Genomic DNA, 14,725 nt, shown 5'->3' with positions numbered 1-14,725 from the left:
GTGTCAAACTGGCCAGCACTTACCAAAAACCGCTGCCCGTCGATGTGGTGCTTTTTCACTGCCTTTTCACAGTCCTTGTAGTTCAGCTGCAAAGAGGAGAGGAGAGTGCTATCAGCAGCAGGCAGGCGTATGCCATTGGTTCCCCTTGTTTGCCTGCCCCTGAAGCTTAGCAATTTGTGGTACTTGTGGCTAGCCAGACCCCCTTCCCACCCTTCCCCCCATGATCGAACAGAGGGGCCCCATCCTTACCTCAACCCTGCTTTCACTTGCCCCTTGGGACTCTCTGAAATGGAGAAATTGCCTCAGTCTAAGGTTTGGGGGCCAATCCCTACAGAAAAGGAGTGACCTCAAGCCTATATGGGCTGTGGCCACATGTCTCTCAGGCAGGTAGAGAAGAGGTCAGAAAGTGCATAAATAGCATCCATTGTCTTGCCACCCAAAGGCAACCTTGGCAAATGTCGCAATGTGCTTCCTACTATGCTTTGTTCTGTTTTAAAATGTTTATTTATTTATTTAATTTTGAGAGAGAGAGAGAGAGAAAGAGAGAATCCCAAGCAGGCTCCACACTAGCAGCGCAGAGCCTGATGCAGGGCTTGAGCTCATGAACCTTGAGATCATGACCTGAGCCTAAATCAAGAGTCAGAAGCTTAACCCACTGAGCTCCCCAGGCACCCCACAATGCTTAATTCTAAGCATATTTCTAAATATAACTGAGGTTATAATTCATACTTAATCTTATTATGCTGTTTTTTTCTCTTAAAATTACCTTAAAGTGATAATATAGGCACTGCTTCATGTTCTTGCAAACTTCTTTTAAACAATTATTTTATTAAATTGCTACCATATTGCTGATCATTTAGGTTGTTTACCAGACTGCTGTTCCAATAATGGTACTAGAAACTGCTGATAATTATTGAATGCTTGCTATAGGGCAGGCACTCTTCTATGTATTTAAACCAGTCTTAAGTCTTTAACCCTCACATCTTCCAGATGGAGAGTCAAAGGTGAAGACACTTAAGTAACTTGCATGAGATCCATGGGTAGCAGGTGGCAGAGGGGACAATTGGGCTTCAGAACAAGGCTTTAATGTCTCTGTTAGGAATGTTCTCCTTTTTGTTAGTAACAGTATAACTTATAGCCAGTGAATACATTTAAGTGTATCTTAAAACACCATCCAGATCAAACTGTAGACGATCATGGAAATCGTTTTGCACACCTCTGTTTAAGATAGATTAAGCTGGATTCTCAGAATAGAGCTCTAAGATCAACAGGAATTATCTTGGTTGCTTTCCCCAAAAGTCACATTAATTGACAATCTTATCAGTTTTCTGTTTCACCTTGTCTTCGACAGCATAAGAATTTGCATTTGAAGTATCTCCAAATGTGACATTTCGGTCTGGAGTATTTAAGGTTAAATGTTTGCCCTGGAGAATCTTCTGTTCTCAACACAAGTGTGAGGCTCACAATTTGTGGCAGCCTTCTTTTGGGGGCAAATCATGGTCTTTTTTTTTAATGGTCAACCAATCTAAAAAGTGAATATATTTTTTGTAGCCTCTTGGCTTGAAAGGGTGGAGTAAATGTTAGAAAGCTCAGAAAAAGCTGATTTAGAGGTCAATGTGGAACACAGGCAGCATCTGAGGCATCCTGAACATCCTTTCTATTTTCACGCAGAGGGGAAGGAGTAGTTCTTATAGTATTTGACTGCCTTTAATTTATCATTTTTGCTGTTGTTATTACCAGATAAGCTCTGATTTTGCAGTCTGCTGACTTTGGCTCTATGTAGACAGACAGCTCTGAAGACTAGGCATCCCTAGAAGTTTGATTCTGATCCATTAATATCTGGGCTTGGGAGCTAGGATCTGTATTGTTAGCAGGCACTCAGAGGATTCTTATGAGCACCCAGCTTCGGTAGGCAGTGGTCTAGAGCAGGTACCTCGTGTTGTAGATGGGACAACTGAGGCCCAGAGAGGGGAAGGGATTGGCCTAAGGTCCCACAGTGGGTTGGGGACACAGTTGGGATTAGAACTCATGGCTCTGAGCCAGTGTCTCTCCACTGCATTGCCAAGGGGTGCTTTCCTGCCAATTCAAAAAAAAAAAAATTGGAGGGGTTCAAGAAATCCAAAACGTGACCTCTGTCCTCAGGGGCCTATATTCCAGACAAAGGATGAGCTACACATAGCTAAGACAGTAAGACACAAAGGCCTGCCAATCTGCATGGGCCTCCCCAGCTAGGGTCCAGTAAACAGAGCAGGAAAAAAGGGAATATCAAACATGAATTGACCCCTCAATCTGTTGAGTGCTTCACACGCTGTATTTCCTTTCATTCTTTCAACAATCCCATGAGGGTAGTTATTGTTAGTATCTCTATTTTACTGATGAGAAAGCTGAGACGCAGACAGATGAAGTTACTAAAGGAAGGTCACCAAGCTAGCAGGTGGTAGAACCAGGATTCAAACCAAACTGTCTGACTCCAGAGCTGGCTGGGAGGTGTCTCCAATGGGGTCCTGGCCCCCCTGCTTCATTAGAAATTGCACTACTCATCAATCCTTTGAACAGGATATCTGATGACGAAGACCCTTCCCCAAATGACTCCATGGTCAGTTCACTCAATATTTTCTCTCTGGGGGGAACTGAGATGCTCAGGATTTGAAGGGTGTCCATCTGAGTCCGTGGGGGGCTGGGACTTCCTGGATCACAGATTCCCACCATCAGTTTTTGCTTTTTGTTTTATGTCAGGAGAAGGAACCTGTCCCAGTGCTGCAGACACATCCCAGGTCTGGGGTCTCAAAGAAAGAGCCTCTCTCGTGCCCTAGCTCAGGCAGATGGCCATCTTCCCGAATCACCCCTGACCTGTAATCCATCTCCCTGCCCTAAAGGAAGATTTGCCCATGGATTCCGCTGTTGCCCAACTGGGTTCTATATTTCTCCTCACACTGAAGATGGGGCCTGTCCATGCATCTCGGTCTGTTTCCAGGATCCTCTCACTAATTCTCAATTATTGTCTCCTGTCTTCGACTGAGCTAACATGCGACTGTATAGCATCTTGGCAGATTTTATCTGCTTGCCCCAATGTATTTGTTCTACGTTTAAGAAACACTTTTAGAAAAATCCTTCAAAAGTCAGTTGTCCCAATCATCTTTGCACCCACAGTGCTGAACACCTAAGTTTACTGTGACCTTTTGGAGAAAAGAACAAAACAGCAAATAACAGGATCTATCCCACCATGCCTGGTATCTTCATATCTTTATTCTTTAGGTTGTGGAAGAACAGTTAGCTACTATATAAGCTCCATGTGTCTGTGGGTCCTGGGAGCTCCATTCCATCCCTCAAGAAAAAGAGAGGTTGGCTTATATGACCTCTAAAGTCTTGACTTTAAAGTCTCATCTTTACGACTATCTGGAGGGTCAACTGAACTCCATCCCAGCCTCCAGGGACAGGGGTATTAGAAGCTCAGATGTCCCTTACAAGACTTCTTATCCCTTGAACAGGGGTAGAGAGTCCCCGAGTCGTGTTGCTTAGGGTCTGCGCCAGCAGATGTCTGACCTGTGATCCCCCCCGCAGATGACCAAGCACAGGGGTCCAGGGCTGGAAGGCAGGACAGCAACACTCAAGTCCCAGGTCTGCCGCAAGCTTGGCCTTTGACCCTGCTGGCAAAACTCTCCCTCTCAGGGGCCTCAGTTTCCCCAGCTCTCTCAAGCAATCACAACCTGGAGCTCATAGCAGTTTTTCCACCTGCTTCACAAGACCCTGCTAAAGCTCCAAAGGGACTCTGTCCTCTGTAAGGGTGTGAGGAGCCCTCTTTCAGGTCATGAGCAATGACTGTCCAGACACCCTCTCTGGCATTGCACATCCTTGCCTCATCCATTCCTCTTGCCCTGCTGTTTCTTTCTCCCAGGCTCGGGGCTCCACTCACCCCTTTCTTTTTCTTTTTTCTTTTTTCTTTAAAGATTTTTTAAATGTTTTTGTTTTATTTTTGAGAGAGAGAGAGAGACAGACAGAGAGACAGAACACAAGTGGGAGAAGGGCAGAGAGAGAGGGAGACACAGAATCCAAAGCAAGACCCAGGCTTCAAGCCATCAGCACAGAGCCTGATGTGGGGCTGGAACTCACAAACCATGAGATAGTGACCTGAGCTGAAGTCAGACGCTTAACCAACTGAGCCGCCCAGGCGCCCCTCCATTCACCCCTTTCTAGTAAGCAGCCTTGATCTCATTAGTGGTTACAGTCGTTCTGAGTATCTAACATGGATGCTGAAGCCAGGCAGGTGTGACTGGAATCCTACCTGTCACATGCAGTCCCTGGAGCAGCTTTGGGTTATCTAACCTCCCAGAGCCTATTTTGCAGCTGAGAAAAGAGGATAGCAGTACTGGGGAGTGTTAAGTGGGACAGTGCCTACAGAGCACAAACATGAGTGCTGGTGCTTAGTAAGTACACTTCCATCTGAGGGCCCCCCTTCTCCCCAGAACTCATTGCCAGGAACACTCAGTGGTGTGTGTGCATCTACATAGCACCTGCTCAACTTGGAAGGCTACTGCGGGGTTGCAAGTTCTTCTGCTATATTTTGTCCCTTTCATGTTCTGGCTCCTTCTTCAAGCTCTGCCCAGCCCACCAAGGGCAGCCAGCCTCACCACCAACAAAACGGCAAGACTCACCTTCCTGAAGTAGTCTGCAAGGTTGTCGGGGTCCCAGGCCAGGACGTCTGAGCGAAAGGGCACATTCCTCAATGCCATGGCTGCTCTCCCAGGACAAAAGTCACAAGCTGAGCACCAGTGCTGCACCCATGGACAGAGAATCCCAAATCTAGAGCGTGGAGGTGTCCTTGGCTCTTCCAACTTCCAGTTACCGTCTGGAACACCCTTGTTGGAACAGACGTCTTTTCTGCTGTAACCAGATCCCAGAGAGCAACGGCTTCCTCTGCGAACAAATATGGTCTCTTCTCAGAAAACGACTCAGCAAGTTTCCTTTACCACTTCCTCTGCTAGGCTCTAAATAAGTAAACAAGGAAGCCTAGCTCTGGTGGCTGGAGAGGTAGAGAGTGACAAGGTTGGTCATCTCGCCCTGGTCCTGGCCACTCCAGCCCTGTGGGATGGATGGTGAAAGGCACTTAGACTCCTGTGTGAGTCCAAGTGTGTTTCCATTAAAACTCCAGGCCCTCAGATGTTTATACCGCAGTCCTGCGTGGCTGGGTCTTTGCAGATGAAAATCTATTTTGACGGTTGGCCTAAAATGTAGATAATCTCCCACAAAGGCAAACTGCCTAGGGAAGGAGCATGGCTTTTTAATGCTTTCCGACCATCCCTGAGCCTCTGAGGAAAGGATAACGTTGACATCCCTTCAGCCGCCTCCTTACAGTTACTAGAGGACTCTCGGTGAGTGAGTCGGGCAACCAGGCTTAACTTCTGATGTGATTGTTCCCACGCTGTGCAACTCACACTAGGACTTAACAATCTAGGAACGTCAGCCTTCCATATCCGTAAAATAGGAAAACAGAGAAAGTGTTTCCTATACACATAAACCTTAGATGCAGGTAACTAAGGTTAATTAAGGGTAACTAAGGAAAAAAAAAATTAAGAGCAAAAAGATAATGATAGCTGCTGATGCTTCCAGAGATTTTATTCTCTACTGTTTCCACCACAGATTGTAGTCACTATTGATTCCTCCGTATCTTCTACCCAAAGAGTACATTCCCTGGAGTGGCCCTGTGACAGGACATGGGAATCTGCTGCTTTCTTAGCAGGTCTCAGACCCTGTGCTCTTCTCATAGTATGTGTACGTCATTGGCAGGGGGTGAATCTGGTGTATAAAAACAAATAGATTTCTGCATTTAGATTTCTGTATTTAGTCTCTAAATACAGGTTCTCCACTTCAGCTAATGCTCCATGCACACACGCACACACACACACACACACACAGCCAATCAGTTCTGATGTTTGAGGACAGGATCAAGCTCTGTTTCACTTACTGGGTGACACTGTGTTGGTCCCTGAGGAGGTAACTTCTTGAAGCCTTTTCGAGGGTAGCTTTGGCCGTGTACAGTTCCCATCTTATACACAATCAAGGAGCCCCACTGTCACTGCACCAGCCTCTCCGGGTCATTGTGAGCTTAGAGGAGATCCACATTTCATTCCAGGCGGAAGCGGTCCATTACACGTGGTGCCAGGGGTGCTGGGGGCATCAATCATCAGGGCCTGGTATCTAAGAGTTCTCAACAACGAACTGTGCTCTACAGGGCACAGCCCTGCTGTTCAAAAGTTCTGTGTTGGTGGGAGAGATCACTTGGTGTTTCAAATCACCGGAATAGTGGCAAATGACAAAAAACTATTTGAAGAGAGAGAGAGACAGACAGAGACAGAGACAGAGAGAGAAATCACTTTCAGGTAGGGTAGTTAAAGAATGGCGTGGAATTAGCTGGAATTTAAGCGGGGCCTTGGAAGAGGGAGCAATGTTTCATGAGCAAACAGAACACACAGCACCTGTGGAAAGGAATGTCTAAAATCATCCTTACAAGTAGAAGCGTTTTCAAAAAAAGTTCACTCCCGCTCAGGAGAATAAATATCTAGAGAAACACAGAAATTGAATTAGGTATAGCTAAACATTAGGCTCCTTTGAAAGAGCTATCCACTAAATGTGGTCAAGATGGACAATCCATGGAGCCCACTTAGAAGAGAGCCATAGCAGGTAAGAAACACGGACGACAGGGATGACGACGACCAGAATCATCACAGGTGAAGCAGGTGGAGTCCTTCTCATGTGCCAGGGAGTAGGCTAAGGACTTGCCACTCTCTTGTTTAAACGTTGGCGCTATTTTTCTTTAATGCTTATTTATTTATTTTGAGAGAGAGAGAGCATGAGCAGCAGAGGGGCAGAGAGAGAGAGGGAGAGAAAGAATCCTGAGGGAATCTGACAAGGGGCCTGATCTCATGAACTGGGAGATTATGACCTGAGCCGAGATCAAGAATCAGATGCCACCCAGGTATCCCGGCACTGTTATCTCTTCTATTTTACGGAAGGGAAAACTGAGGCTCAGAGAGGTAAAGCCACTTGCTGCCTTACACCCAGCAAGTAGGCTGTGCAGCCAGGTCTCACCTGGACCCTCTCTGGGTCCAGAGTCCCTGTCTTCACCTCTCTGCCACCTCCAAGCTCTGACATGTTACACAGACTGCCCAGGTGGAGTAGGGATTCAAACTCAGCTCTGTCTCCAGAGCCTGTGCTCCTTCCTACTCTATCAGTCTCCTTTCCATGAAGGAGGGCAAGGAGGTTGCCAATCTGGACAAGTTACAAAGAGGATCCAGCCACTGCCTTTTGGAGGTAGGCCTTTGGTGACCCCTCTGTATAGGACCACAGCCCATTCCTCGCAAGGACAGCTGGGTCATGACCAGAGCAGGTGACGTGAGGGGAAGCAGTTTGCCTCGGGCCTGAAGACTTTCCTCTTTCTCAGTCCTCGGTGATTTCCCAACAATCACGAATTTCACATCTCCTGTTTCTGGCGAAGTATCCAGAAGCTCGGGGGGCAGGGCCAGTTAGTGCCTGAGAGAGGCTTAGGATGCCAGGAAGACCACAGTGATCCTGTACAGCCTGGCTCACATGGCCCAGCCTTAGGCTCCTTGCCTGTAAAATGGGCAGGCATCACAGCAGCCTCTGGGGACAGCTCATGGCAGAGGGGACAGTGTGGTGAAGGCCAGGCCAGCTCATGCCGATCCTCTAACGGACATCAGTCCTGGCTTCAACCATGAAGCAGAGCAGAGAGGGGCAGATAAGGTGCAGGGATTAAAGCCATGACCTGGGTAGGAATGCCCTCTTCCCTCTCTCACCCTCTCCCTCAACCAGGTGGAGAAACTCAGGACTCATGAAGGAACAAACGGAAGGTTTAGCAGAGGCCTTTTTAAGCTTTACGATGTTATCTCCAGACCAGGAAGGGGGGACACGGTCTCACAGCACAAAAAGGACGACATGCTGGTACAGGGAAACAGGGGCTCACGGGGTAGGAATTTCAAACGTGCGATCAATGAGCTTGTGGAGAGAAAGCAATACTTGTAGGGAGCGATGTGTCAGATTTCTGACCTTAGGGACAAAAAAACGGACATATGAATCTCACACCACAACCCGGAGTGGGGGTTCTCCCCAGTATCCCCCCTGCCCCACCCCACCCCATCTGGACTTGAAGCCCCCCCTCTCTCCCACTAACCCACAGCAGGATCAGGTGAGGAGATAACTGTCTTCTTCACAGCTAGTTTTAGAGGTGAGAAAGATCAGAAAACTCTCTAGAAGAGACTCGGGAGCCACAGCCACCGCATGTAGAGCGGGGGCAGGGGTCTGGAGCTGTCATTGGAGACCAGGAGAGAATGGAAAGTAGGGACTTCGGAGCGAAGGGTGGGAGAGGCCCTAGGAGACTAGGAGAGGCCCCTGAGACATTAGAAGGTGGCTAGGAGGACGTGCTTATTTGGATTCGATTTGTGCAGAGGGTCTCAGCTGGGGGAGAGAGAAAAGGGTAGCAGCACGTGGCCCAGAGAGGGTGATCACACGAAGTACAGTGGGCAATGGAGACAACGCCCTCACGTGGCTTCACCTCCACCAAAGTTTTATGGCTCCAAGTGCCACCTGACGAGAGGTACGGCTAACATGAACTGCTATTGAAGTTTCTTAAGAGCCTGGGTGGGTTTGCCCATAAGGGGAACAAGACTACAGCTGTCACCTTCATGGGGAGGGGACACTTTCCCCGTGCATTCTGAGGGCCCTGTGCGGGTGGAGCAGGAAAGCCAGGAAGGGGCCCTGACCGCTTCCCTGGGCAGGGCAGCTCCACACACCCAGTGACCTCACACGAAGACATGGAATCCTGCCCCAGGAGGCACGGGCCCGCCATGCAGCTGCCCGGGATGCACAGAGGAAGTGCTCCCCAGGGCTCCTGCAGGCTGCAGGGGGGGAAAGGTGGGGAGAGACAGGCGCCAGCCCACAGCAGCCCTCCTCCAGGTCCTGCTGTGCTCTGTCCTGACAGCCTCCAGACTCCTCCCTCCCACCCCACACTCGGACACTGTCGTCACCTCCCCCGTTCCGGGAGATGCGTGAGGAAAGCAGGAATCAGCTGCTGCATGTGAGACAATGAGAAGCAATATTTTTCCACTTCCTCAGAGCTGACGATTTCATTCTTTTCAAAAAGAACACATGTATTTTTTTTTTTTTCATCTTTTCTATCTCTTTCTCTGCTGTTTTCACTGAGGTGCCTCAGAAATTTGAAAGTGGGTGGGAGGAAGTGCTTATTTGGACTTCCTGTCAGGCCTCCCTTCTTCGTCTGCCCTATTTTTTGACTTCAGCAGCCTATCCCCAGATAGTTCCGCCACCAAGGGAAACTCCCCGAGTGCCCACAAGGGTGGGTGGGATGTGGGCAGGGGCAGGAGAGGGGAAGGCAGGTTTCTCATCTCGATAAAAGAGAAAAGGTGTTGCCCCCCTCCACGGGCAGAGTTGGGGGAAAGGCAGCCCTTTTGATCCTCACAAAAGTCCTATGAGTAGACGGCAATGCTCCCATTTTACAGATGTTGAGAGACCAAAACTCACTTTCTCACACTCACAGTGGATCAGGAATGCCAATTCAGGACTGGGTGGATTTCCTTTCATTCTTCTACTTTTTTGACTTGTCCCTTCAGTCTCAGCAAGTCACTTAGCTGTTGACTTTCGGTCTGGATTTTCCTGCTTCACCTGTGGCCTTGGTGCTTGTGGCTCCAGAGCTGCTGATGTTGGCTGCATTACCTGCCTTGGAAATATCAGGGCCCTGACCACCAGCTTCTATCTGACCTTCCAGATTTTTGACTCAGTCTGAATGCGTCTTTCAATACACTGTCCCAGGAGAGTCACCCTGTAGTCCTTGTCAGTCCTGTGCACCCTACTTCACGTGGGTGTCAGAGCCTTCCCGTGAGCATGGGAATAGACAGTGGGCCCCTTAGAAGGAGTGGGTTAGGGGTTTGGGGAGAAGAAGACCTAGAAAAGACACACCCTGTCTATCCAACTCTTCCATGAGATCTCAAGGGTTTGGGGGAAGGAATGCGAGAATCAAAAGCAATCCTTTTGAGTGCTCTTTGGGAAAGGGAGCTAGAGGATATATACCCCTTTAACAGTTGCAGAGAAAGGCTCGTGGAGAACAGATTCCTGTCTGTGGCCTCACAGATAATCAGAAGTGGAGTCTTGGATTTGAAACCAGACCTGTCTGATACTAAGATTCTTTCCTTTGAAAGATGCAGTTTCCAAGGATGGAAATTTTATTAGGTGAATAATTAATATTTACGCAGAACAGGTCATGCCAACTATATGTATTAGGCTATGAAAGAGAGATTATTCTCTATTTGAGTTCTCCTAAAATAATGGATCTTGATATGTATATCTTTTTCTCTATTAAAAAAAATACAGCCTTGGCAATTATAATGCTGGGTAGATGCCACAGGGTCACTGAATCCCTTAAACACACTTTTCAAGTAGGGAGACATGACGTGGGGCAACAGCTCAGCTGGGTGGGGCTGAGTGGGGCAAGGGAAGGGAGCACTGGAGGAGAAGAGGAGAGTAAGGGAGGAGAGTGACAGCCCACATCCACTTGGTCTGGGACCCTTAGAAAGCCTGCAGTGCCCTGCTGTGGAGACCCCCTAGAGTTTTCTGGCTTGTTCATGTTCGAGCTGGTTTCTTAAAACCATCCTTACAAATATGTGAATACCCTGTATCCTTCTAATCATTTACCTTGTTGCACAGGATGCACAGAATTGGGTTCTGTTGCTTGCAACCTGTCTTAATCCAGTTCAGGCTGCTGTAACAAAATATCGCAGACTGGGTGGTTTATAAACAACATAAATTTGTTTCCCACAGTTCTGGAAGCTGGACATCCAAAATCAAGGTGCCAGCATGGTCATATTCAGGTGAAAGCCCTCTTCCTGGTCATAGTCAGCACCTCCTCCCTGTGTCCTCCTGCGATAGAACAGGCTGGAGAGCTCTGTGGAATCTCTTTTACAAGGGCGCTAATCCCATTCAGGAGGGCTCCACCCACACGACCTAAGCGAAAGGCCTTGACTTCTAATACCATCACATTGGACGTTAGGATGTCAACACATGCATTTGACACAAGCATTCAGGTCATAACACAGTAAAAAAAATCCATAATTGTCTCAGGATACAGGCACCATTCCTCTTTAATTTGTCCAAAAAATGTCAAGGGGAGGAAAATGAGGTGGCTTGGGGTAAGGATGAGAGCTGTGGGCTTTGTGGTGTGGAGGTCCCAGGCTTGGATTCTAATCATGGTAGAATCAACCGGGTGTCTGACCTTGAGTCCTTTTTACAGCTTCCTCATCTTTAAAAGAAGCTAATAATACTTAACATTCCTCTTGGCACTTTTGTGAGAAATGAAGTTGCTCGTGTTACGTGCCTGAACTGTGTCTGGCCTGTAATAGAGATGCCATACGCTTGTTTCGTGTCCCCAGACAATTTCTAGAGTTTCTTTGCAGCTCTAATTTTCTATGATACTTCTCAGCAGCTGATTAATTTTCTATCCATTTTCTCTTTGGGAACAGAAGCAAAAAAGACACCAATAACCTGATACAGAGGATTTATTTTGAAAAGCTTTCACGGAGGGTCATCAGAGGATGATCATCTAAAGTATCAGCTAACCTGGGACTTTTTGAAAGTGGAAGGGACACCATAAAACTATTCCAGGGGCGCCTGGGTGGCTCAGTCGGCAAGCGTCTGACTTCCGCTCAGGTCACGATCTCGCGGTTCGTGAGTTCGAGCCCCGCGTCGGGCTCTGGGCTGACAGCTCAGAGCGTGGAGCCTGCTTCAGATTCTGTGTCTCCCTCTCTCTCTGCCCCACCCCCACTCGCGCTCTCTCTGTCTCTCAAAAATGAATAAACATTAAAAAAAAAACAACAACTGCAGGACAGGAGGCATCGTTGGGGGCCATCCTGCAAACGGGCACCCTATATTCAGTTATCGCACAGTTATACTTCTTCCTTGGCAAGTCTTCTACGGGATGTCATCTGCCCTCATCAGACAGAATCCCCTATGCCTTACTTGTCCCGGCAAATGGGGACTGTGTTTGCATTTAGCAAGAAGTCAGAATCCCATGTGCCACAGGCAGAAGCCTCAAATGTAACTAGATAGAGGTATGTTCAAGCCCACGGCCATGAGCCTAGTGACTGTTACTGCCCAGCTATTCAGTGGGCCTCCTCAGAGCACTGTCTTGACCTGGAGGGGCCACTCTATTTTTAAACCCAGGAAACTACACAGGCTCACAGCTCTTAATTTAATGTGGTGAAAAACTAACCGAAGTGCTAGATTCTCACAAGCTTCCCTCCTCCCTTCCCGACCCCACCACTGTCCCTTGTTAAGCTGTTATAGAGTTCATGCCCTCTCACAAGCCTCTCGCACTCCCATACTGCCAGGCTTATGATTTAGGAAGTCTCGCCAAGGCAACTTCAGGCTAAAATGTCCCCGATCTGCAGCATCCTCTGACCGAGGATTTCTGTTCCTGTTTCAGTGGTTTCCTGCATGAACCCAGGGACTCAGATGGACTCAAGTCCATTCTGGAGACCTGCCAGCATGATTCCAGTGGTCCAGCCTCTCTTCCCAAGTCTAGCCCCTCAAAAGCTTGAAGCCACATGCAATTCTCTCTTTACTGACAGAAGCTATAGGAGTCACGACTCAGATTCTGGAGTCAGAATAACGTGTCTGAACCCCAACCCTTATTCTCCCACTGTGCAACGTGAGGCAACTTACTTAACCTCTCTGTGCCACGGTTTTCACAAGGGGATGGGGAAAGCTAAATAATAACATCCACCTCAGTGAGCAGTTGGGGGGATTGAGCCAAAGAAAATCCCAAGCTCAGAGTACAGTCCCTGGCACACTGTGGATGCTGACCCTTGCTGGCACTGTCCACTGTTGGGAACTTGTCTCACTCATCCCTTCCCAGGCACCGGCCCAGAGGGGCAGTTCTCCATTGCCATGAGCTCCCCAGGTTGCACGCAACACCAAGCTCCCCGCATCACATGTCGGTAGGCATCAGTTGCATACATTACTCTGTAATATTTCTGATGGAGATAGATAGCAAGAGTGACGGAGCTGAACTTTCCTAATAATTAAGAAGAGATTCTGCAGGTTCACAGGCTGATGCGGCCAGGGGGACATGTAAGTGAGTAAAGAAATCTTGGTAGGAAAAACAGGAGCCCAGGGAAATAACAAACGGCAACTTACTCTGGATATTAGTCAGAAAGATGATAAGGAGGGGGGAAGTCTGGGACAAAGGTGGAGCAGCCCGGTTCAAGCTAATTGTTGCCACGTTATTATGAAGGCCTGCTGGTGCAGGGCTGGTGATTAAGGAAAGCTAGAAAACTTGATTTTATGTAAAAAGGAGATGCAGTTTGGTGGCGCCTGGGTGACTCAGTCCGACTTTGGCTCAGGTCATGATCTTGTGGTTCATGAGTTCAAGTCCCGCGTTGCACTCTGTGCTGACAGCTCAGAGCCTGGAGCCTGCTTCGGATTCTGTGTCTCCCTCTCTTTCTGTTCCCTGCCCCCCCACTTGTGCTCTCTCTCTCTCTCTCTCTCTCTCTCAAAAATAAATAAAGTTTAAAAATTAAGGGGGGGGGGCGGAATTCAGTCAATGTCCTAATCTTGGAATCTGTGAATAAGTTCAGTTACGTGGCAAAGAGGAATTCATTCAGGTTGCTAATCAGCTGACCTTTAAATAGGGAGATTATCCCACAATATCTGGGTGGGCCCAATGTACTCACAAGAGTCCTTAAAAAAGGCACAGGGAGGCAGAAGAAAGAGTCCAGGGAGATGTGACTGTGGAAGCAAGGCACCGAGAGATGTGATGTTCTGGTTTTGAAAATGGAGGAAGGAGGTCACAAGCCAGGGGATGTGAGTGATGTCAGGGAAAGGCAGGGAAAGAGATTCTCTTCTACACCCTTCGGGAAGGAATGCAGCCCTCTTTTTAGCCTAGTAAGACCTCTGTCAGAGTTTTTATTTCCAGAAGTGTGAGATAATGAATTTCTATTGTTTTGAGTCACTAAATTTGTGATACTTTGTCATAGCAGCAGTAGAAAACTAATATATCAATTAACTTTTAAAAAACCACGTGGGCCAAACAAACCACACATGCTGACTGTAGATACCTACAAGCCACTTCTGATTGAGAATCTGAATGATATCTTACTTTTCGTGTTGGAAGTGCCTGATGACCTAATCCATGTCTGAGAGGTGCCCAAGATCACATAGTAGTGACTCACACTAGGGATGCTGATTCTTAGAATAGCATTCAAGTGCGTCGTATGTGCTTATGCCTTCCAGAAACACAGCTACACATGGCTGGTAGAGAGAAAGAAATGGCGATTCAAAGGGTGGAGGCCATTTTGCCAACTGTTCTTTTCAACGACAACAAAATGACTGCCCCCCATGAGTTCAAGAAGGCCCATTACGGGCACTGTTTCCAGACCTCAAATTCTGTCCCAAAAAAGACCTCTTTCTAGACACAGGGAATTGTGCTGGATCCTTTCCTTGTCATTGCTGTCAACTTAGCTGCCACTTGCCAGACTGATGTTCCTGTTTCGCAAGCCATTCACATTTCTTCCTTCCTTCCTCCTTCCCTCCCTCCCTCCCTCCATCCCTCTCTCCTTCCCTTTCTTTCTTTCTTTCTTTCTTTCTTTCTTTCTTTCTTTCTTTCTTCTTCCTTCTCCCCTCCCTCCCTCTCTCCTTCCCTCTCTCT

At 47.9% G+C, this 14,725-nt stretch overlaps 1 protein-coding gene across 1 annotated transcript in view; it reads right to left on the bottom strand.

Moving 5' to 3' along the window:
- Positions 1–4,941, bottom strand: part of LCP2 (lymphocyte cytosolic protein 2) — a 45,881-nt gene extending 40,940 nt beyond the window's left edge. Inside the window, exons 1-2 of the mRNA XM_045501920.1 lie at positions 4,653–4,941; positions 24–86 (exon numbers count right to left, since the gene is read on the bottom strand). Coding sequence (XP_045357876.1) covers positions 24–86; positions 4,653–4,730 — 141 coding nt within the window. The 5' untranslated portion in view covers positions 4,731–4,941. The remainder of the gene's footprint in view (positions 1–23; positions 87–4,652) is intronic.
- Between the last annotated feature and the right edge of the window lie 9,784 nt (positions 4,942–14,725).

This window comes from Leopardus geoffroyi, chromosome A1 (assembly GCF_018350155.1).
Source record: "Leopardus geoffroyi isolate Oge1 chromosome A1, O.geoffroyi_Oge1_pat1.0, whole genome shotgun sequence".
In the NCBI taxonomy this organism is placed as follows: Eukaryota; Metazoa; Chordata; class Mammalia; order Carnivora; family Felidae; genus Leopardus; species Leopardus geoffroyi.
This window is presented reverse-complemented; position numbering and strand designations above follow the sequence as displayed.